The sequence below is a fragment of the Tetrao urogallus genome, assembly GCF_951394365.1.
Source record: "Tetrao urogallus genome assembly, contig: SUPER_28_unloc_2, whole genome shotgun sequence".
Lineage (NCBI taxonomy): Eukaryota > Metazoa > Chordata > Aves > Galliformes > Phasianidae > Tetrao > Tetrao urogallus.
Genome location: NW_027639057.1, coordinates 273,274 through 293,194, shown reverse-complemented (window position 1 = coordinate 293,194; position 19,921 = coordinate 273,274). Strand labels below are relative to the sequence as shown.

Genomic DNA, 19,921 nt, shown 5'->3' with positions numbered 1-19,921 from the left:
AGGGACAGCAGACAACCCTGACCACCACCACTGCTACCCCATGTCCCCTCCCACTGCTCACCATGCAATCCCCCATATCCCCAGGGGGGCTGTGCAACCCCCCTACCAGCTCCAGTCCTGGGACCACACATCCCCCCCCCAGTCGCGTGCCCCCACGTCTCCCAGCCCATCTCCATGTCCCCGTGCCATTACCAGCATCCCCTACCCTCTGTTGTCCTCGTGTCCTCCAACATCCGTGTCCCCCATGCCACCCCCAGCATCTCCATGACCCTGTGTTCCCAGATCCCCCAGTGCCAGGCCATGTCTCTGCATCTCCGTGCCACTGTGTGTGCCCAAGGCCCCCAGCATCTCCACGTCCCCCAGTGTCCCCATGTCTCCCAATGCCAGCCCTGTCTACCCCCCCACTGATCTCCCCACATCCCCTCTGCCAGAGGAACAGACTTCTGGGAGAGTAACAGCAAGAGAGGGTCACAGCGATCCGAGTGACATTCTGGGGACAACATCCAGGTGGCTTTTTGTCGACTGTAAACCCAGCAGAAGTGACACCTGTGTGCCCCTCCTCCCCCACAGCCAGGACACAACAGGAACACGGTACAGGAAAGCGGCGGCTGACGGCAGTCACAGGTGAACGGGCAGCTCAAGGGCGTCCTCAAAGTGCCACTGCTGTCACCGCCCACAGTGCCACCTCCCAGGGCTTCTGTCACCTCCATTACTCCATAACTAGAGAACACTTGTGGCCCAAAATCCCCACATCTATTTAACAAAACCACTAAACAAGGGGAGGGAGGACAGGTGACAGCAGGGGACAAGGCTAGGACACGAGGACACCAGCGGCGCTGCCCTTGCCCCCCTCAGTGCCATCCTTGGGGGGCTGCCGGGGGTCATCCTCGCCCACCAGGCGGATGTTGTGCTTCTCGCGGAACTCGTTCAGTTCGCGACCCTTGCTCTGCAGCTGCTGGCTCAGCGTCTCGATGATTTTGCTGATCTTGGGGGAGAAAAAGGGGAGAGGGGTTTTAGGGCGGCTGGGGGGGAGAGGGCCTGTAGGTGAAGGGGGGTCTGACCAGGAGTCACCTGCTCGCGGTTGCCCTCCAGCGCGGGCAGCACTTCCTTGACAGTGCGCTCTACCAGGATGCCCCCCACCATGCGGTAACACTTCCGTGTGGGGTCCACCTCGCGCAGCGTCTCAATCACCAGGCTGTCGGGCAGGGGAGGCCCTGTCACCCCCACATCACCCTGCATTGCTCCCGGTGACAACCCAGCATTCCTCGTTTTGTTGCTGTGGCACTCTCGGTGTCAACGCCCACCATTCTTCAGTGTTCCTCCTCGTCCCAGGAGTCCCCCCCCAAGCACCTTCACTGCCCCCCGTGCCCTCCACATCCCCGCTGTCATTCCTATATCCAACAATATCCTTCCACAACCCTCCAGCGGCACCTCCACACCCGATGGCCCCCCTCACGGTCCCCCTCATATCCCCAAGTACTTCCCACATCCCCAGTGACACCTCTATACCCCCAGTGCCACCCCCAGCGTCCTCCCCACCCCCACCACACACCATTTGTGTCCCTTCCACGTCCCCACTTCCTCACGGTGTTCTCCACATGTCTCTAAGCAGCACTCCCAGAGTCCACGTGCCGACCCCCAGAGACATCCACACCCTGGGGGTTCCCTCTATCCCAGTGCCTCCCCATTCGCTGTTACTCTCCCAATACCTTGGCCCGTCTGCCCCCATGTCCCCGTGCCCCCACATTCCTCAGTATGCTCCCCAACCCATCCCTCGGTACACCCTCACTCTCTGGTACCCCCCGACGTCCCCATGCTCCCCACCATTCCCCACCGCCCCCCCCCATCCTTGTGTTCCCCTTTTTTTCCGTCCTCCCTCGCCCCATTCCCCAGTGCGCCCCCAACTCACTGCTACCCATGTCCCCATGCCCCCACCCCCCTTGTCCCGTTACGCTTTCCTGTCCCTCTGTCCTCCCCCCCACCGGTGTTCGTTGAGATCCAACTCCAGCTCCGCCGCCTTGGAAGCCAGGCCGCGCTGCTCCTGCCGTAACCGATTGAACCGAGCCACCACCTGCATGGACAACCGCGGGGTGTCATCAAGGGATCCCGGGACCCCTCATCCATCCCCAAGCCCCGCCCTGCACCTGCTCCGCCGTCAGCACCTTCCCGGCCGGCCCCGCCGCCGCGGGCCGCCCCTTCACGCTGTCCGCCATCTTTCTCCCTCCACTTTGCGCCTCTTCCGGCGCACACCGGAAATTGGGCAGGCTCTCTTCCGGCGCAGACCTACTCCGTGATTGCGCTCTTCCGGTGTATACCGGAGACAACCTGGGCGCCATCTTGGTAAAGGTCAAGCCTGGCAGCGGTGCTGTATGGTGAGGTAGTGCTGGGCGCCATCTTGGTTGTGGGCAGTGGTGTCGGGGACTTTGCCCGTTGCCCCGATCACCGCCTCCCGCTTCGGTGCTGTCGGCGCGACATGTACGGGTCGGGGGCAGTCTGGGGGGGGGTTCTGTGGGCAGTTTGAAAGTGTTGCTGGGGTACCAGGGGCAGTCTGAAAGTGCCGGGGGCAGTTCGGGGGGGTCCTGAGCCAGTTTAGGGGCCTGGGAGCAGTTTGGAGAAATATGTGAGGCCCTTGAGGCAGTTTGGGATTCTAAGGGCCGTTTGAAGTGTGCTGGAGCAGTTTGGTGGCGCTGGGAGCAATTCTGAGATGTGTTGGGGGCAGCTTGGAGGGTCCTAGGGCCAACTGGGTGTGCTGGGGACAACTGTGGAAAAGATCAGAATGTGAGGAGGGGTCTGGGGCACTTTTGGGTATCCCGGGGGCAGGGGTTTTTTTGGGGGGTGGGGGGTTGGGGGCAGGATGGAAGGGTCCTTGGGGCAATGTGGGGCAGTTTGGGTTAGGGTTAGGGTTGGGGACAGGCTGAGGGACTCTAGAGGCAAATCGTGGTGGTCCTGGGACAGTTTGTGTGCCGCTAGGGGCTCTAAGAGGCAATATGGGGCTGCTTGGGAGCAGCCTGAGGGTCCTGGGGACAAACTGGGGGGCTTTCTGGTGCAGTTTGTGGCTTAGAGGCAGTCTGGAGATCTTGGTGGCAATTTGAGTGGGGTGCTAGGAGCATTATGGGGCAGCTTGGGGGTGGATTGAGAGTTTAGGAGCAGCCTGAGAGTCCTGGGGACAAACTGGGGGTGTCCTAGGGCAGTTTCAGCTTTGAGGAGGGGCTCACTCTGTGCCCCCCCCCACCCAGGCTGAGTGCGGTGCTCCGGTTCCCACTGCACCGCTTATGCCCAGGCCCCTGGAGCCACCTGGGCAGGTACTCACATGTGGGTGGCAGTGGGTGGGGACACACAACCATGGTGACCACATCCCTGGCGCTGACCCACGCTGTGTCACAGCCACCAAGCCATGGCAGCGTCCCTGGGACCGAAGCCGCTGGTGGCCGTGGGCCAGGTGACCTCCACTCCTGACAAGGAGCAGAACTTCTCTAGCTGTGCAGCGCTGGTGCGGGCGGCAGCACGGCGGGGTGCGTGCCTCGTCTTCCTCCCCGAAGGCTTCGACTACATTGGCCGCGACTCTGCGCAAACACTCAGCCTGGCTGAGAGCCTGGACGGTGAGCTGATGGCACGCTACTCCACGCTGGCCAGGTAATGGTGCTATGGGGACGCCCAGGGTGGCTCCGCTCATCCTGGTGACACTGCTTGTTTTGATGACACTGCTCATCCCAGTGACAGTGCTCATCCCAACAGCGCACTGTTTGTCCTGGTGACAACACTTCTCAGTAGCACCACTCATCCTGGTGTCATCGCTTGTCCTGGTGGCACTGCTCATCCCAGTGACATCACTCACCCTGGTGGTGCCTGTTGTCCCTGCGACAATTCTTGTCCTAGTGACATCACTTGTTTTGCAGTGACACCACATTGCTCCCCACAGGGACTGTGGTGTGTGGCTGTCCCTGGGTGGTTTCCATGAGCGCAGTGCAGACTGGCCAAGCACGCAGCGCATCTACAACTGCCATGTGCTGCTGGACCAAACAGGTGAGCCCCCCCGGCCCTGCACTATTGAGGGCCCTGTCACACATCGGCCTGCTCCCGGTGCTCCCTTGTCGCTCGCAGGCCGTTTGGCAGCAGCCTACAGGAAGACCCACCTGTGTGACGTGGAGCTGGAGGGCCGGGTCACCATGAAAGAGAGCAGCTTCACCAACCCCGGCACCGAAATCGTGCCTCCCATCAGCACTCCAGCGGGAATGGTACGGGGTGGCCATTCCCATCTTCATCCCACGCCACGTCCCGTGCCTGTTCTGATGTCCCCTTGTCCCCGACCAGCTCGGACTCTCCATCTGCTATGACCTGCGTTTCCCTGAAATCTCACTGGCGCTGCGGCACGCCGGTGCTGAGATCCTCACCTACCCCTCTGCCTTCACCTTCCCCACAGGTTCCGCACACTGGGAGGTGAGCATTAACCACTCCTCCAACCCCCCCCACCCAAAAAACCCCCACCTCTTTTTCTCTCTATTTCTGGGATGACCCTCATCCTCACTGTGGCCCCACAGGTGCTGCTGCGAGCACGTGCCATCGAGACCCAGTGCTATGTGGTGGCAGCAGCGCAGACAGGTCGGAACCACGAGGGCCGCGTGTCCTACGGCCACACGCTGGTGGCAGACCCCTGGGGGACGGTGGTGGCACAGTGCAGCGAGGGACCTGGGCTCTGTTATGCCGAGATTGACCTCGAGTACCTGCGCCGCGTGCGCCGCGAGATCCCGGTGCAGAGTCACCGCCGTGCTGATCTCTATGGGACTGTGGGGCTGCAGGCAGCACTCTCAGCCCCATAGCAACCCACAGCCGGGCTGGATCCTATGTTTGTCTCGCAAAATACGGGTGGGGACACGCACCTGGGGCTCCGTGGCGTTCCCGGTGCTGGGGGTGTCACTGGAGAGACAAAGGAAAGAGCCGTGCACCGCTGTAGATGTTTATTTCAAGAAAACCGAAAGCTACACAGGGAATATGACCGTTATATTGAAGTTTTTAAAAAATACAGAAGTCACAGAAATTACACCACGTTGTGCCAAAGTTGGCTGTCACCTGGGGGGGGAGGGGGGAAGTGCTACACATCCCCCTCCCCAGCTGTGGAGTCAGTGCCCGCCCCATGGTGGGGGGACAGCTTGGGGGATGGGGAGAAAACCACAAAGTTGGGGGTGGAGAGGGGAACGTTCCCCCCCATTCCCCCCAGGACCTTCAGAAGGGGGACAGCAGAGGTGACAGGCCCGCTAGATCACAGCCATGGGGCCAACTCCCCCTATCCCAGTTTGTCCCAGCTCATCCCAACTGCAGTAAGAGGACGGGACAGGCAGAGATCTCACTGTGTCCCTCAGCACTGTTCCCCCCCCCAGGCCCCATAAGGGAGGGGGACACAAAGGCACATGGTCCTGGGGACAGCATGGGGACACCTCAGACACCTCCAGAGCTGCTCCTGAGGACCCCAGAGAGGAGGCAGTGGAGTGGGGGGTCGGGGCTCTGGTATCAGGGACAATAGGGCCACCCCAGTGCCAGGCCCGTAGGGATGCTGGCAAAAGGGCAGGAGAGGAGCACAGCCACCTCACAGCTCCCAGTACAACCCCCACCCTGTCCCATTTCTGCCCATTGCTGACCCACCCCGGGCGGAGCTTTTTACTTTTTTGGGTTGATTTTTCTTTTTTTAATGGATACAAAACAAAAGAGAAAAAGAAAACAAAGCAAGAAAGAAGGTGACAGGACAGAAGGGTGAGAGAACACGTAAGCCTCCGGCGCTCCCTGCAGCAAACCGGGTCCCACAGCTCAGCACCCCATGGGAGTCCAGCAGGGCTTTAGATCTTTTCTTTTAGAAAAAAAAAAAAAAAAAAAAAAAAGACAGAAAAAAAAAAAAGAGCTTGAATCCCACCGGGCGTCAGGGGGCCGTCTGCAGCATCAAGTTCCTCAGGAGTTTCTGGCGCCCAACCTCGTAATCCTCCTCGTCCACATTGACCAGCAGTTTGATGGCTTCGTGGCCCACGGCTTGCTTGAGCGAGTCCGTGATGAAGACGCCCTTGAGGGCCTCCAGCAAAGAGCCGTTGATGTAATCACGCCAGAACGCGTCGAGGTAGGTGAGCTCTGAGAATTTTATGTCACAGATGATGGAGCCCAGGTCCCGGGACTTCAGGATGGTGTTGGCTTGGTTGAAGCGCTCAAACTGGCGCTCCAGCGGGTCCTGCTTGTTGGAGAAGACGTTGCCCTGGAGCGCCGTCTCGTGCTGGCAGTACTCGGCTCGGACTCGCAAGCGGATGTCTGCAGGGAGCAGGGAACTCAGCGTGCTGTCCCCATTCTCTTGGGGGTGTCAGGACCCCCCCTGGCCCCCCACACATCTTACCGCATGTCTGCTTCTCCTTGGGGTCTGGAGTCACCGACTTCCTGCGCTTGCGCTGGCTGCTGAGGAGGGCCCTGCCACGGCCGGGCCTCTTGGTGCAGATCTGCGGCCCCGCCGAGGAGCAGCAGACCATGGGGTGCTGGGGAGGCACTGCCCAGAGGACGAACAGGTGAGGAGCCGGGACGGGGGGGCACCTCAAAGCAGGGACCCGGAGTTGTGTGCTGCCCCACAGTGCCCAAGCCTGGGGCTGGGGGCTTCGCTCCCTCCGCAGCCCACAGAGTTGCAGACCAGGGGCAGCCTCAAAAGCACCTCTCCCACAGGAAGCAGAAGAGCCCCCCAGCTCTGTGGAAATCTTTTGGTGCATTCTAAAGCTTTGATTTCATCCTAGGGTGAACCTGGAGGATGGCCTGACTGGAGCTGCTCTCCAAAATGGGAAGGGACACCAAAATCCTCGTTTGGTCGAACCCCGGTCGCTCAATGTGTCACTTGAGCACTGCTAAAACTTGCAGTCAGCACCAGGCTGTCCCCAGCCTACATCACTGGGATGAGGTGACAGTGACAGGTGGGGAAAGGCACCACTAATGTGAAGGGACACAATCACACCAGGGCCAGATTCTGCTGGGACAGCACTGCAGAGAGCCTGTGTGCGAGCTATGGGTTGGGGTGGGGGCGCTTCTCGGGCGGGCACAGCCCTTTTGTAATCGGTGCCACAACTCTCGTGCCAGCTTCTGCTCCATTATCAGGGAAACGGGAATTCAGACACAGATCCTGGTGCGTTCCCAAGCCCCAGGTCCTCACCTGATTTGTGGGGGTGGCCGAGGCCGTGTTCCGCAGCGCTGTGAGCCCGCGGCGTCACGTAGCGGATGGAGGTCTCCTCCAAGTACTTGTCCACCAGGTCCGGGCACACTGCCGCAGAGGGAGCGAGGGTCTCGTTAGGACAGACCCAGAGAGCAGCAGCACAAAGCGCCGCACGCACAGATCCCCACTGCACACACATCCCCGATGACTTCCACTGGTGACTTCCCACAGGTGATTTCCCCACAGCATCTTTTTAAGCCCAAGAACCTCACAACCGCTTCCTTTCCAAAACAAAGCAAAACAAACAAAAAAAAAGCACCCCCAAAGTCACAGCCATGTAGTTCCCAGCCCCAGCAGTGGCACTCGAAGTCTCTCTGGTACCCCACTGCAAAGAGCTGTTCCTCAGATATTGGGAAATAAACTCATTTCAGAACTCAGAAATAACACTGCTGTGTGGGAAAGGCCCACTCCACAGCTACAGGCACTGCCCGTATCATTCCGACACCGTCAGTCCCCAGGACAGCCCCATGCCAATGCCCCTGCCTACATCTCCAAGCTGCAATAGCAGGCAGTGTTATCTGCATGACTTTGTTATCTGCATGGCTTCAGAACAGAGCTCTGAAGCAGCGTGATGCGCCCTGCTGGGGCTCCGAAGTCACACTGATAAGGAGGAGCAGCTGCGAGCAAAGATGATGGGGAAAGCGAGATCACAGCTCCCATCCTTCCCCCAGCTCTGAGCTAACTCAGGGCTGAGGTTTTGCTCCTCTGCAGAGAAACAGCTACAAAAGAGGAACAAAGAGATGAGGTTGCAGCGCGGCGCAGCTCTGGAAGGAGGCAGGGACCCGAGCAGCACTTCCTCTAGCCCATCAACCCGCTCCCCCTCAATGAAAAACACACTGTAAACCTCGTTCAGCTGCAGCTCTCGGCACTTTTCTGAACTGTTTTGGGGTATTTCTTAAGCTGCTGCCATTAGAATGTGGCTGGTCAGGATCTCACACCTCCATGATTTCTGCCTCCTGATGCAGCTCTCCAGCACAGGACAGATGCCATCGCCAGGACAGGGGGGTGACAACCCCAGGTTAAAGGATTTCTTGTGGTCTCTGTGCTCCTCTGTCAGCCCCCCCACATCTCACCCCAAAAAAGGGGAAGGTTTCGTGCCTGCCCATACTTGTTTTCACCACTTTCCCAAGCGCTGGCATAACAGTTGCGAGCAGAAAGCTGAGAGAGCAGCCCAGAACGGCCATGAAAGCACAATTAACCTCATTTCATGAGAAAAATGCAAATTTCTGAGGCTGGAGCCTGCCAAAGCGGCCACCTCACCGCTCCTGCAACAAGTGAGCTCCTCAGCCCTGGGTGAGGTTCCCCGAATGGCGAACTGGCACAGAGCTGGGCCTACAGTGACAAAAACCCAACTGATTTACCCCAGTCTGAATGTCCTGGTAACAATGCTCAGGTCTGCACCCAGAGCAAAAGCAGGCTGCTGAAACAGGAGAGGTTGGGGCACTCTGTTCAAACAGCACAGTCTCCTGGAACGTGCCACAGTGTGCTGCACAGCAGTAGGCTCAGGGAGGACATCAGTCACCTCCAGAGCCTTGTGTCCCTTCTGAAAAGGCGAGCACACTGTCCCTGGAGCTCCTCCTTGCCCTACCCAAAGGCCACTTGAAGGAATCTCCCCAAAAACAGGGCCTTTGGGCCAGAATGAACTCTCCCTAAAGCCCCAGAGAGTCTCAGTGGAAAAGAAAGAGGAGAATCTTAGAACCATGGGATCACAGCACAGCCGAGTGGGGGGGGATCCTATAGATAACAGAACCGTGGGATCACTCGGTTCTCTGGCGTCGAAAGGCACTCAAAGACCACAGAATCACAGCTCGCTGTCGCCCTGCTCTGCCACCACCCCCCTTGGGCCACAGTCGGAGCGCCGGGCACTCACCAGCCCGCCGCCTCTTGAGGGTGACGTAGGGCAGCAGGTCGTGGCGCGTGATGATCCGCAGCAGCTGCAGCACCTGCCTGAAGTTGGTCTCATCACAGCGGCCCTGCCGCTCCAGCGCCAGCAAGAAGTCCCTGCCGCTGCGGATCATGCCCCGCTCGTAGTCATCGATGACGTCCACGAAGAGGAAGGAGAGGACGCGCACGTCGCGGTGCGTCAGGTGAGTGCCCACGATGTCGAACATGCGGTGCAGGCTGTACAGCCCGTGCTCGCGGTCGCCCTGCTCCTCGGGCCAGGCCTGTGTGCGGCTGCGTTTCAGGGCTGCCATCTCCGCCTGGCACGCTGTTCCTGCAAGGCAAAAAGAGGCCATTGGGTTTGAACACGGGTCCTGTCGCTCTCTCTCTGTGAAAATCCCACTCTCGGATCCTCCAAGCTGAGCTTCGCCATCCAGGGTTGTTCCCACCGCTGTGCCACTCCCCTCTGGTGCAGTGCGACCCCCAAATCTCAGCCACATGCCCCTTCTCCGCCAGGATCCCAAACCAGAGCTGGGGCAACAGCCTCAAACCATGCTGTCCCATTACAGCGGGCTCCAAAACCTCGAGGTGCCACCACCAGTGGGACAGGCAGGACGGTGTCCCTCCTGTCACAGCTGGCACGCCCTGAGCTGCTCAGCTCCAGGCCCCGTCAGACCGGCTCCAGGCTCTCCCTCCCCGTGCTGGCAGGTCTGTGGCCAGGGAAGCCCCAGGATGGGTGATTTTACTTCATCCAAGGCCACTCCACCTCTGGACTTTGTTCTTTGCCATTTGCATGGTCACCCCCAAGATTCAACTAAGTATGAAATCACACTGGGGACAACGCTGAGTTTTACAGCAAGACCAGCCAGCAGCTCAACAACTCTGTGCTTCCAAAGGCAATGCTGCAGCAGCACTGCTGTGCCTCAAAGCACACTCTGAGAGCACAGCTGTCCCAAACCGTTCCCACAAGCAATTGGGAACCCAAATGCCACATCCCAGCAGGAACTGAGGAAAGGAGAACTTGGAGTGGTGGCACCTGGAGAGAGAAGAGATTCCTCCAAGCTTTGCAAAACCTTTAAGTGCAGAGGTCATGAAGCCATCACAAACTCTAATTGTTTTGTTGCCATTTCACTGCTGCTGTTGGGTTTTGCAACCTGACCTATAAATACTTTGGCACAGGGCGAGCTGCAGCTCTCTATGAAATCCTGCCTGGAAACGCCAAGTTTGCTTCACCCCACGTCCCCCCTCCTGGCAGGGAACCCACAAACCTCAGTCCACACAAAACTGGGGAGGGGGGGAAGTGCTCAAGTCCCAAGCAGTTCCAGCAGCAATCCCATTCTCTAATTTGTTTCTGGGTCTTTGTTTTTAGAGCAAACTTCAAACCTTTCCCCAGGAATCGCTCATTTTCCTGCTGCCGAATTGTTTCAAAGCCAAAGCAGAAATTAAGCAGATGCTGTCTTTGGGTTATTTAGCACTGGTCACCCGGGAAATGCAAAGAAAAAAAAGCAGTTCTACGTCACACTGCTTAGACTGAAGGAGGAGAAATTCAGCAGAAAAAGCCTCATTCTGAGCGGGGAGTCCCGAGGGGCAGCTCCTCACAGCTGCACCACCCAAAACCGCAGTGTGCTGTCACATTTGTTTTCAAACCAGGGGTTCCAGGAGCCATGACTTGGAAGAGATCCCTCCCTGCCTCCCCTCCCACTTCACACCCACAGGACGGGCATCTGGGGCTGCAAGAAACCTCAAACCCTCCCAGGAAGAGCGTCCAGTGCCAGGACCAGGACTGAGACAGCTTCCGGGGGGCCGCAACTTCAGGTCACCTCCCAGCAGAGAGGCGTGGGGGTCTCAGTTCTCTGCTGCTTTGGGGGCGGTTCACCCCACAGAGCCACCTGGGGAGCAAACAGATGTGTGCACTGCACGCCAGCGTCACCCCCAGGACCCGGCCCACACACTGTGCAGGCAGAAGGAGGCTGTCGAGCACAGAAGATCATTAAAATAATTTGTGGTGAACAGGAAAAACGAGCTCCCGGTGCCTACAGCACACTCTGCAGTTGCTCACCCCAAGCCTGGCTCATCCATCCTCCTGTTCACCCTGCTGATTTCAGGGAAGTTAATGCCTTGCCACAAAAACCACCTCTCAGCATCGCAGCCTTGCAGAAGTCATGCAGGGAAAAGCGATAGAAATCAGCTCCCCAAAGGAGTTTTGCTGGAGGTAATATCACAGCATCACAGCCTCCCATGTCCCCATCATGGTGGCACTCGAGTGGAAGCAAATGGGGACACCTGGCAGAGCACGTGGGGGGGTCGGAGCTGCTCCTTCCTTCGAGGCGCAGACACCTTTGGAAGATTTGGGGCTGGAAGCAAAGCAGGCTGCCAGGCTCCCAAATACATCCACCCCAAAGCAACCCAGCAGCCCATTCCTCACATGTCCAACACTGCACTGCCCCGACAGCAGCAGGAGGGCAAGCACTGAGCGGCAAAGCAGCTCGAGGGCAGGGCTTGTCAGTGAGAACCTCAGATTGGACAGGACTCACAGGGATTAAGGTTCAACTCCAAATGGAATTAGGAAAACGCAGACATGGTTTATCAGCTCCTGATAAACCAAGCAGAGAGAGGAGACTGAGCTACGGCCACTCTCTGTGGGTTTCCCCACCTCTACCCCACAACATTCTGCACCCACATGCATAGGTTGACAGGAGAGCGAGCCTAAGCCTGTCTGCAGGTCTTGAAATGATCTCAAAACCGCAGCTCCAAAACTACAGCAAGCAGAATGGATCCCAGCCCCGTGAAGAACCGCAGTCACACTGCCATCCCTGCGAGTGTCACCGGAGGGCCACAAAACCACTGGCCCATGCCAGGTCACAGGGCTCGCTGTCAGCATCACTGCTTGGGGAAGAACTGATTTCAGGTCGTTTGACTGTAATTAAATCCCCCTAAGTATAGGCAGTGACACGAGGAATGCTGGAGAAGGGACAGCCGCAGGATTTCACGCACTGCTGCAGCACGGGGCCGCTGGGGCTGTGCAGCATCACAGCGCTCCGTGTGTCCCCAGGATGGGAACTGACCCCAGCAGCGAGGCAGACCCTGAGGGAGGGACTGAAGCTTAAGATGAGGCCAGCCCTGAGGGAGGGAAGGACCCCAGCGGAGAGGCACTAAAGGCTCAGTATGGCATGCATGACCACAGCACAGAGCAGAAGGGGTGGAACCACTTGGAACCAACATGGGCAAAGTCTGTGACAGCTAACATCTGGAAGGCACAGCCTCTGCACATGCAGTCATCTTAGGCAGAACTGAAACCAGAATCAAAAGAACCAGAACATTCACCTTTTTTTTTTTTTTTTTTTTTTTTTTTAACCCTCTTTTTTTGGGAGAAGGAAGCCCCACAAGCACACAGTGGTGTGCAACAGCTTCCGCCATGCAAACCTGAGCTGGAGCCAGGGCCTGGCTCACATCCAGGCACCCCAACTTGGCCAATTTCGGCAATTCTATCAGCAAAAAACACACTGGGTTTGGAGGAGCCTCTTCCAGGCTTCTCCCACCTCTCCCCAGACTTCATACCCAGACCGACAGCCACAGGATCTCAATGTCAAGGACCAACAAAAGAATCTTCTGGACAGGACGTGACACCCAACACCATCGTTCCGTGCAGCTGAGGGATAGGTGACTCATAGGATCATTAAGAAATTAAACCCGTGCACGAAAAACCAACCTTAATGAGGAGCTCCTCTGCTCTGCGTGTATCCACTCCAAACCCGAGCACGGATTGCTCCGAAGTCCTCTATCCCCTTTTCTCTCAGATTTCTTCAGCACAGTACCCCAGCAGGGCCACCTATGTCCCTACAGCGTGGCCCTCGTTTGGCTCTTGTTACAGGAGGCCACACTTCCAGCTTTGGTGGCCCTCTTGCCACGGTGGACTTTCCAGAAGCCACCAAACAGTCTTTTTCTCTTTTTTTTTTTAAGCAACTCCGATGCCTAAACTTTTTTTTTCTTTTTAATCCCTACTTCACTCTAATAATTTATTGATGTCTTGAATCAACCCTGTGCTCCCTACGCTGCTCCTTCAGACATATTCTCAACACCAAATCCCCATTCCTCCCTCAGTAGCACAACCAAGTGAGGGGCAGGCTGCTTTAAACCTTTTTGTTCCCCAAGAGCTCCTCCAGAAAACTGGCTTTGCTCACAAAATTTGCAAAAGAAAACAAAAAAAAAAAAAAAAAAAAAAAAAGCCAACAAAATGGATTCTGGATGGGACTACAGGCCCGGAGCCAGGCTCACGCCGCCCCCACAGCCCCTAACACCTCCCCGGCGCCCTTTTACTTGGAGAGGGGCCCCCTCGAGAACTCAGCCCCAAAGGGAGCTCTGTGCCCCCCTTACAGCGGCCCCCCGGCACCCCCACGGGGCTGAGTGGCGTCCGCAGACCCACTACGTCCAACCTCGTCCCACCCCGTGCCTCAGTTTCCCCCTGAGACCTCAGCCCCGCCCCCAGGCCCCGCGGCCGCCTCACGACGCAGCTACGAGGGCCGGGCCCCGTTAGGCCCCCATCCCCCGGGCACCCGGCCGAGGCCTCTCGAGCGCTGCCTCCCACCGCTACAGGGCTGTGCTGAGCGGAGAGGCGGCCCAGGTAACGCCGAGGCTCCCCCTAGGCCGCCCCCGCCATGCCCGGCCCCGCGCTCTCTCCCCTCACGGCCGGGCCTCGCTCGGCGCCGCCATGTTGGCTCCGTCCGCTCCTCTCCCCGCTTGCAGGCGGCTGACGGAGCGACGTCACTTCCGGCGCGACGTCACATTCCGGGCTCCCCTCCCTCCTCAAGCACCGCCCACATCCGGGCCACGCTCACCTCGCCGCCTTCACGCCTGTAGAAACAGACGGGCGGTGCGAAGCCATATTGGATATGGGCGAGAGGATGAGCACTTCCGGAGTACGGGGCGTCGGCTTCATCGCTATTTCGGAACATATGGGACTGCCGCCATGTTGGGTGAGGGCGGGAGGGGTGTGAGGAGGCGCCGCCATCTTGAGTGGGGACAGAGGAACAGTGAGGGGACAGCGAAGAGATAGGAGGGGATCACGGGGGTAACGGGGGGGGAGTCTCAGTTTTTGGGGAGGCCTTTGGGGAGTGGGGGTGAGATGTGGAGAATGGGGACCATTTGGGGTAGGGAAGGGCTGGCCCTGGGGGCAGGGCGGGGGCTGAGAACTGGGAGGGCCCCAAGAAGGCCCCGTTTCACTTCAGGGCTTTTTTTTTTGGGAGGGGGGGGGGGGGGGGGGGGGGGGGGAAGGGATTAGGGCAACCCCCCGGTAATTAGCTACACTAATTGTCACACGCGCTGCGTGGGCAGCGATGGCAGAGTGCCTGCTGGGCACTGCCAGGCACCAGCTGCAATCAGTAGTAACAAAGGGCATGTGCGACCTCAATGGGGAGGAAGCTGTCCTCAAAGGGATTGGAGCCGTCACTGTCCCCATGTGCGGCCCTGTGCCTGTGGTGGCGCTGTCCTACAGGTGACCCTGACACCAGCTGTGGTCCTGTCCTCAGAGATGGATCTGCCCACAAGTGTGGCCGCATCCCCAAAGACAGTCAGGTCTCCAAATATAGCCTTGTCCCCAAAAAGGGTGGCCATGTCCCCAAAGAAAGCCATGTCCCTAAGCACGTTCCTGTCCCCAAAGGTGTCTTTGACCCTAAGGATGGCTCTGTCCCCAGGAGTGGCCATGGCCCCTGAGGTGGTCCTATTCCCAAGCATGGCCCTGTCCCTATGGTTAGGGCCACATTTAGGGACCTGGCTCAGGGACGTGGCCCTCACCCTGGGGATGGCCCCGTACCCGAAGGTGGCCTTGTCCCCAGGGTCAGTTCTGTCCAGAGCTGTCCCCATCCCAGGAGTGTCACGAGGAGGAATGGCGTTCAGGTGACACATGGGGGGGGCGGAGGGCAGGAAGGGGTTAAGGCGCAGCGCTGCGGGCGGGAGCGGCTGAGTCAGCCGGGCCCCCCCCCGGGTCCCCCCCCGGGCTGTCCCGCCCCCTCCGTGCCTATCCCGGGCGGTGCCATCGCCCCGCAGTGCCCTGATCTGCGCTGCGCGGTGAGTACCGACCCTCCCCCGGACCGAGGGGATCCCCCCGGCTCTACATCCTCCAGCGGACCTCCCCGTTGGACCCCCTCCCTTGGCAACCCAGCCCCCCAGGCATTGACCCACACAGGGGTGAGGGCCCCCCTCTTATAGAGGACCTCCCTACACGCTTAGAGAGGACGCCCATTCATAGAGGTTACCCCCATCCCACCCCCTCCATAGGAGTACCCCACTTCATCATCATCTCCATCCAGAGGGGTGGGGGTCCCATCCTGCACTCCTCTTAGAAGAGCTTGGCTCTTTCCCTCCCCCCGCCCCCCATCACCCCATAAAGTTTGGGGTCTCCCTCACTCCCTCCCCCTTCACTCCATAAACTTTGAGGGCTCCTCACGCCCCGCACATTGCCCCATGAAGTTTGCCTCCCTCCCTATATGCTCTCCCATCACCCCATAAACTTTAGGATCTCCCCAGCGATGCTGCAGCTTTTTTTTTTTGGTTGGGGGGGGGGGGGGGGGGAATTCAGTGCAAAGGGTGGGGACTCCCCCATTATTTTCCCTTTGGGGTGGGATGCCCCCATTTTCCCACTTTCCTCCCCCTCCCTTCCCCCCCCATTTTTTTTCCCTTTACACGCACAGAAGAGCGGTCCCCAAAATTGAACTGTATCCCCCCCCCTCCCCAAAGCACCAACGCTGAGCCGGAGGGACACCCCCGTGCCCCCCCCCCCCCCCCCCCCCCCCCCAGGGTGGAGTCTCCCTTCCTGAAATGGAGTCGGGGGGGGGGCACGGGGGAAGCAGCTCTGGGATGTGCCCCCCTCCCCACTGTTGTAGGGAATCCAGGAGGGCCCCACCCTGGGAGGAGGGGCCGTGACTCAGTGTGCCCGGGGCGGGGGGGGTCCCGAGGGTGTCCATAGGGAAGACCGGGGCGGGGCAGGGTGGGGGGGTCGGAGGGGGGACACGGCAGCACATCCGCCCCGCCCTGCGGCCGTTTGCCCGGAGCTGAGTCACCGCGATGGGACAGAGGGTGCGGGGGCGGGCGCTGAGCCCCACACACACCGCATGGAGCCCCGCACTCCCCACGGAGATGCTCCAGAGCCGCATGGAGCCCCACAAATCCCCTCTGACCCTGCATCCCCACCAAGTCCCATGCACCCCGCAGAGACCTGCAGACCCTATGGAGCTTTTAGCCCCATACGCCCCACTAAACCATGTAGACTGCAGAGAGATCCAGAGACCCCACTGTACCCTTCCAACTCTGCAGACCCCACTGGATCCCCTTCTGATCCCATTGAGCCTCACACAGCTTTTGACCCCACAGACCTCACTGACTCCCATAGATCCCACTGTACCCTTCCAACCCTGCAGATCAAACCAAGATCCTCTGACCTCACAGGACCCCAGTAGCTCCCACAGACCCCACTAAGCCCTTCTGGCCCCCACAGACCCCACAGCCGCTGCCATGCCGTCCCAGATGGAGCACGCCATGGAGACGCTGATGTTCACCTTCCACAAATATGCGGGGTGACAAGAACTACTTGAGCAAGGAGGACCTGCGTGCACTGATGGAGAAGGAGTTCCCTGGATTCCTGGAGGTGAGGGGTTGGACAGCGGGGTCCACACCCACCCCACGGCCCTATAACCGCTGGATTCCATGAGGTGGTAGGGGACAGAGCAGGGACACACACCTACCCCACGGTCATATAACCTGGAGGGGGGCAGAGCGGGGTCACACCTACCCACAGCCCTGTAATCCCACTGTGAGGTGCTGACAAGCTTCTGCCCCCCAGAACCAGCGTGATCCCATGGCTCTGGATAAGATCATGAAGGACCTGGACCAGTGCCGCGATGGCAAAGTGGGCTTCCAGAGCTTCTTCTCGCTGGTGGCCGGACTGACCATCGCCTGCAACGACTACTTCGTGGTGCACATGAAGCAGAAGGGGAGGAAGTGAGGAAAGGGCCCTGCAGCCCCAATAAAGTGTTTTGTATGACTGCTGTGGCCTCTGCCTTGGGGTGGGTCCCCTCAGGTTCTCTTCTCTATGGGGTTTTCATCCCCATATCCCCATCGGCTTTGGGTCTCCATCTCCATGGGGTTCTCATCCCCAAAATCCCTTCACTGTGGGGGTTCCCAGCCCCATATCCCCTTCCCTATGGGGTTCCCATCACCCCATGTCCACATTTCCGTGCTTCCACCATTATGGGATCCCTGTTCCCACGTCCCCGTAGTTCCCATCATCATGGGGTTCTCTCTTTCTTGTTCCCATCATTCTGGGCTGCCCATCTTTGTGTCCCGGTCTCCACATTGCTATCACTCCGAGGTCCCCGGCCCCATATCCTCACCGCGGGGTTCCCATCTCCACGTCCCCATCAACGCCGGCTCACCTGAAGAGCCTCCAGGGGCCCTTTGGGGGCAGCATGGAGCTGCATGAAGGCTGTGCGAGTCTCCGTGAGCGCTGCGCGGCGGTATAGGGGCCCGTGCAGTGGTTTATGGGGACCTATGGGCTGCTTATGGGAATCACGGGGCTCTGCAGCGTTCCGCAGGGGATGTGTGGGGTGGCACAGCGCGGTGTGAAGGAGATCAGCGGGGGCAGCGCGGGGCTGATCGGGGGTCTGCGGTGTGTCATGGAGTTTGGTGCTGCGGGCGGCTGCACGGGTGCTCCACAGGAGCTCTGTGGGTCTCTATGGGTTCCTGTGGGGCTCTGTGGGTCTCTAACGGGTTCCTACGGGGTTCTGCTGGGCCCCGCGCGCTCTGTGGGGCGGGGCCGAGCCCCGCGCTCACCGGAAGCGGCCGAACGGAGGCTCCGCCCCCATCCCCGCCCGCGGCACCTCCCGCGCGGGGTCGGCGTCGCGGTTCGCAGCGCTGCGGTGGGGGCGGGGCGCGGCAGGGGGCGCCGGGGGGGACGCAGCGGTGCGCGGAGATCCCTGACCTCGGGGCCCGGCGCGTCGTTGTGGACGTAACCGCGGCGCGACAGCGGCGAGGAGCGGGGGTCACGCGGAAGGCGGAGTGACGTCAGCGCCGGGAGTGACGTCGCCACGGGAGTTGCGTCATCTCGGTGACGTCACCTCGCGCCATGTGGCGGAGCTGCGGGGGCGGGGGTGCGCGCGGTGTGGTGGCCCACGGGTTGTGCCGGGTCCCCCCCCACGGTGAGTGCGGGGCGGGGGGGACCTCGGTGGAGGACGTGGGAACATCATGGGGAGATGGGGACATTGCAGGGACGTGGGGGCATCGTAGGGACATGGGGACAGTGTGGTGGTGGCATCGGATAGAGGCATGGGGACATCAGGGGCGGAAATGGGGACACAGAGCGAGGACATGGGGACGTAGAGCAGTGACACGGGGACAACACAGGGACAAGGGGATGTAGAGTAGGGACACCAGGACATGGAGCAGCAACACAGGGACCCAGGGACACAGAGTGGTGGTGTTGGGTAGTGGCACAGGGACATGGGTCAACGACACAGAAACAGCATAGTGACATGGGGACATGGAGTAGGGACACCAGGACATCAAGCAGTGACACTGGGACATGGGGCGGGGCATGAGGACATCAGGCAGCGACACAGGACGCCAGGCAGTGACATGGGGACACAGGGTGTGGTGACATGGGGGTATTGTTTGGTGACATGAGGACATTGGCTGATGACATGGGGACAAGGGGAGGTGACGCAGGGATGTGGGGCAGTGACATGGGGATAGGGGTGGGAACATGAGGACATAGGGCACTCCAGGGCAGTGACGGGCCCAGGCTCGCTCTGGGTGTTGTGACACATGGGGATGACATGGCATAAATGTCCAACCCTGGGAACCTGGTGACATAAGAGGGCCACTGGTGGGAGGCAGGGGCAGGAGGGAACAGAGAGGGATGGGCGGGATTGGGACTGGTGATCCAAACCCCAAATGTCCCAGTGATGTCAAACCTCCCACAGCTGTGCCACCAAACCCCCGGTGTCCCCACTGCTATCCTTGTCCCCACACCACACGGTGCCACCGTGGCCCCACAATCGCACTGCCATGACTGTCATGTGTCCCCCCCATCCCCGTTGCCGTGTGTCCCTGCAGGCTCTGTGCTCGGTGTCCCCGCAGGACTTGGCTGTCCCCAATGCTGGGTGGAGCGTGGCCATGCGTGAGCAGTTCCAGCATCTGCTGCGCCGTGCTGCTGACGGCTCCTGGCGCCGCATCCCCTCCTACCGCCGCGGCCTCGACCCACCTCCCAGGTGACCACGGTTTGTCCCTTGTGCTGTGTCAGCACGCTGTGTTGTCGGCACCGTCATCGGTGCGGTGGGCACCAACACCATGTCACCAACGTGGTGCCCACCCACACCACGCCCTCAGCAGTGTCACCAACACTGTGACACTGACAGTGTCACCCACACTGTGTCACCAACTCCACGTCCTGTTGGCAGAGGTGCTGCAGATGGTGGTGCGGGCCGGGTGACGGGGGCCGGGGCCAGTGACGGGGCCCGGGGCCGCGGCTGTTTCCTGCGCAACCTGGACGCAGAGGGTGCTGGGCTTTGAGTACGCCATCTTCCTGCACGCCTCCGGCCACCGCACGCAGTGCCTGTGCCAGCTGGGACCCTACCTGGAAGGCCACCATGGGTAGGTGACGCCGTGTCCCCATTCCCATCCTCATCCCTGTCCCTGTCTGCTCACCGTGTCCCCACAGCTTCGCACACGGTGGTGCCATCGCCACTCTCATTGACACCACGGTGGGGACGTGCGCACTGGCGGTGGCCAAAACATCGGTGATGACAGCCAAGCTGAGCATCAGCTACC

The 19,921-nt window shown here is 59.9% G+C and overlaps 5 protein-coding genes across 5 annotated transcripts in view; 3 read left to right on the top strand and 2 right to left on the bottom strand.

Moving 5' to 3' along the window:
• Nucleotides 1-737: 737 nt before the first annotated feature.
• On the bottom strand, nucleotides 738-2,213 carry PFDN2 (prefoldin subunit 2; the record flags this gene model as incomplete). The annotated part of the gene is made up of 4 exons (XM_079550967.1): nucleotides 738-985; nucleotides 1,072-1,195; nucleotides 1,983-2,071; nucleotides 2,145-2,213. The coding sequence occupies 4 exons, from the start codon at nucleotides 2,211-2,213 to the stop codon at nucleotides 812-814; spliced, it is 456 nt and encodes a 151-aa protein (XP_079407093.1). The 3' UTR covers nucleotides 738-811.
• Nucleotides 2,214-2,473: 260 nt separating this feature from the next.
• Nucleotides 2,474-4,859, top strand: NIT1 (nitrilase 1; the record flags this gene model as incomplete). The annotated part of the gene is given in 8 exon segments (XM_079550956.1): nucleotides 2,474-2,481; nucleotides 3,187-3,223; nucleotides 3,226-3,302; nucleotides 3,385-3,633; nucleotides 3,920-4,023; nucleotides 4,102-4,235; nucleotides 4,312-4,437; nucleotides 4,539-4,859. Coding segments are annotated over 8 exon segments (1,014 nt in total). The 3' UTR covers nucleotides 4,818-4,859.
• A 1,049-nt stretch (nucleotides 4,860-5,908) lies between these two features.
• On the bottom strand, nucleotides 5,909-13,145 carry DEDD (death effector domain containing; the record flags this gene model as incomplete). The annotated part of the gene is made up of 5 exons (XM_079550966.1): nucleotides 12,813-13,145; nucleotides 9,093-9,437; nucleotides 7,163-7,270; nucleotides 6,368-6,514; nucleotides 5,909-6,285 (listed from the first exon to the last, which is right to left on the bottom strand). Exons 2-5 carry the CDS (start codon nucleotides 9,415-9,417, stop codon nucleotides 5,909-5,911), a joined length of 957 nt encoding a protein of 318 aa, XP_079407092.1. The 5' UTR covers nucleotides 9,418-9,437; nucleotides 12,813-13,145.
• Nucleotides 13,146-16,609: 3,464 nt separating this feature from the next.
• S100A10 (S100 calcium binding protein A10) lies at nucleotides 16,610-17,099 on the top strand (the record flags this gene model as incomplete). The annotated part of the gene is given in 3 exon segments (XM_079550978.1): nucleotides 16,610-16,669; nucleotides 16,671-16,742; nucleotides 16,938-17,099. Coding segments are annotated over 3 exon segments (294 nt in total).
• A 1,119-nt stretch (nucleotides 17,100-18,218) lies between these two features.
• THEM4 (thioesterase superfamily member 4) overlaps nucleotides 18,219-19,921 on the top strand; it is a gene marked incomplete at both ends in the record, with an annotated part of 3,832 nt that continues 2,129 nt past the window's right edge. Inside the window, 6 exon segments of the mRNA XM_079550955.1 lie at nucleotides 18,219-18,278; nucleotides 18,280-18,291; nucleotides 19,208-19,362; nucleotides 19,552-19,654; nucleotides 19,656-19,744; nucleotides 19,812-19,915. Coding sequence (XP_079407081.1) covers nucleotides 18,219-18,278; nucleotides 18,280-18,291; nucleotides 19,208-19,362; nucleotides 19,552-19,654; nucleotides 19,656-19,744; nucleotides 19,812-19,915 — 523 coding nt within the window.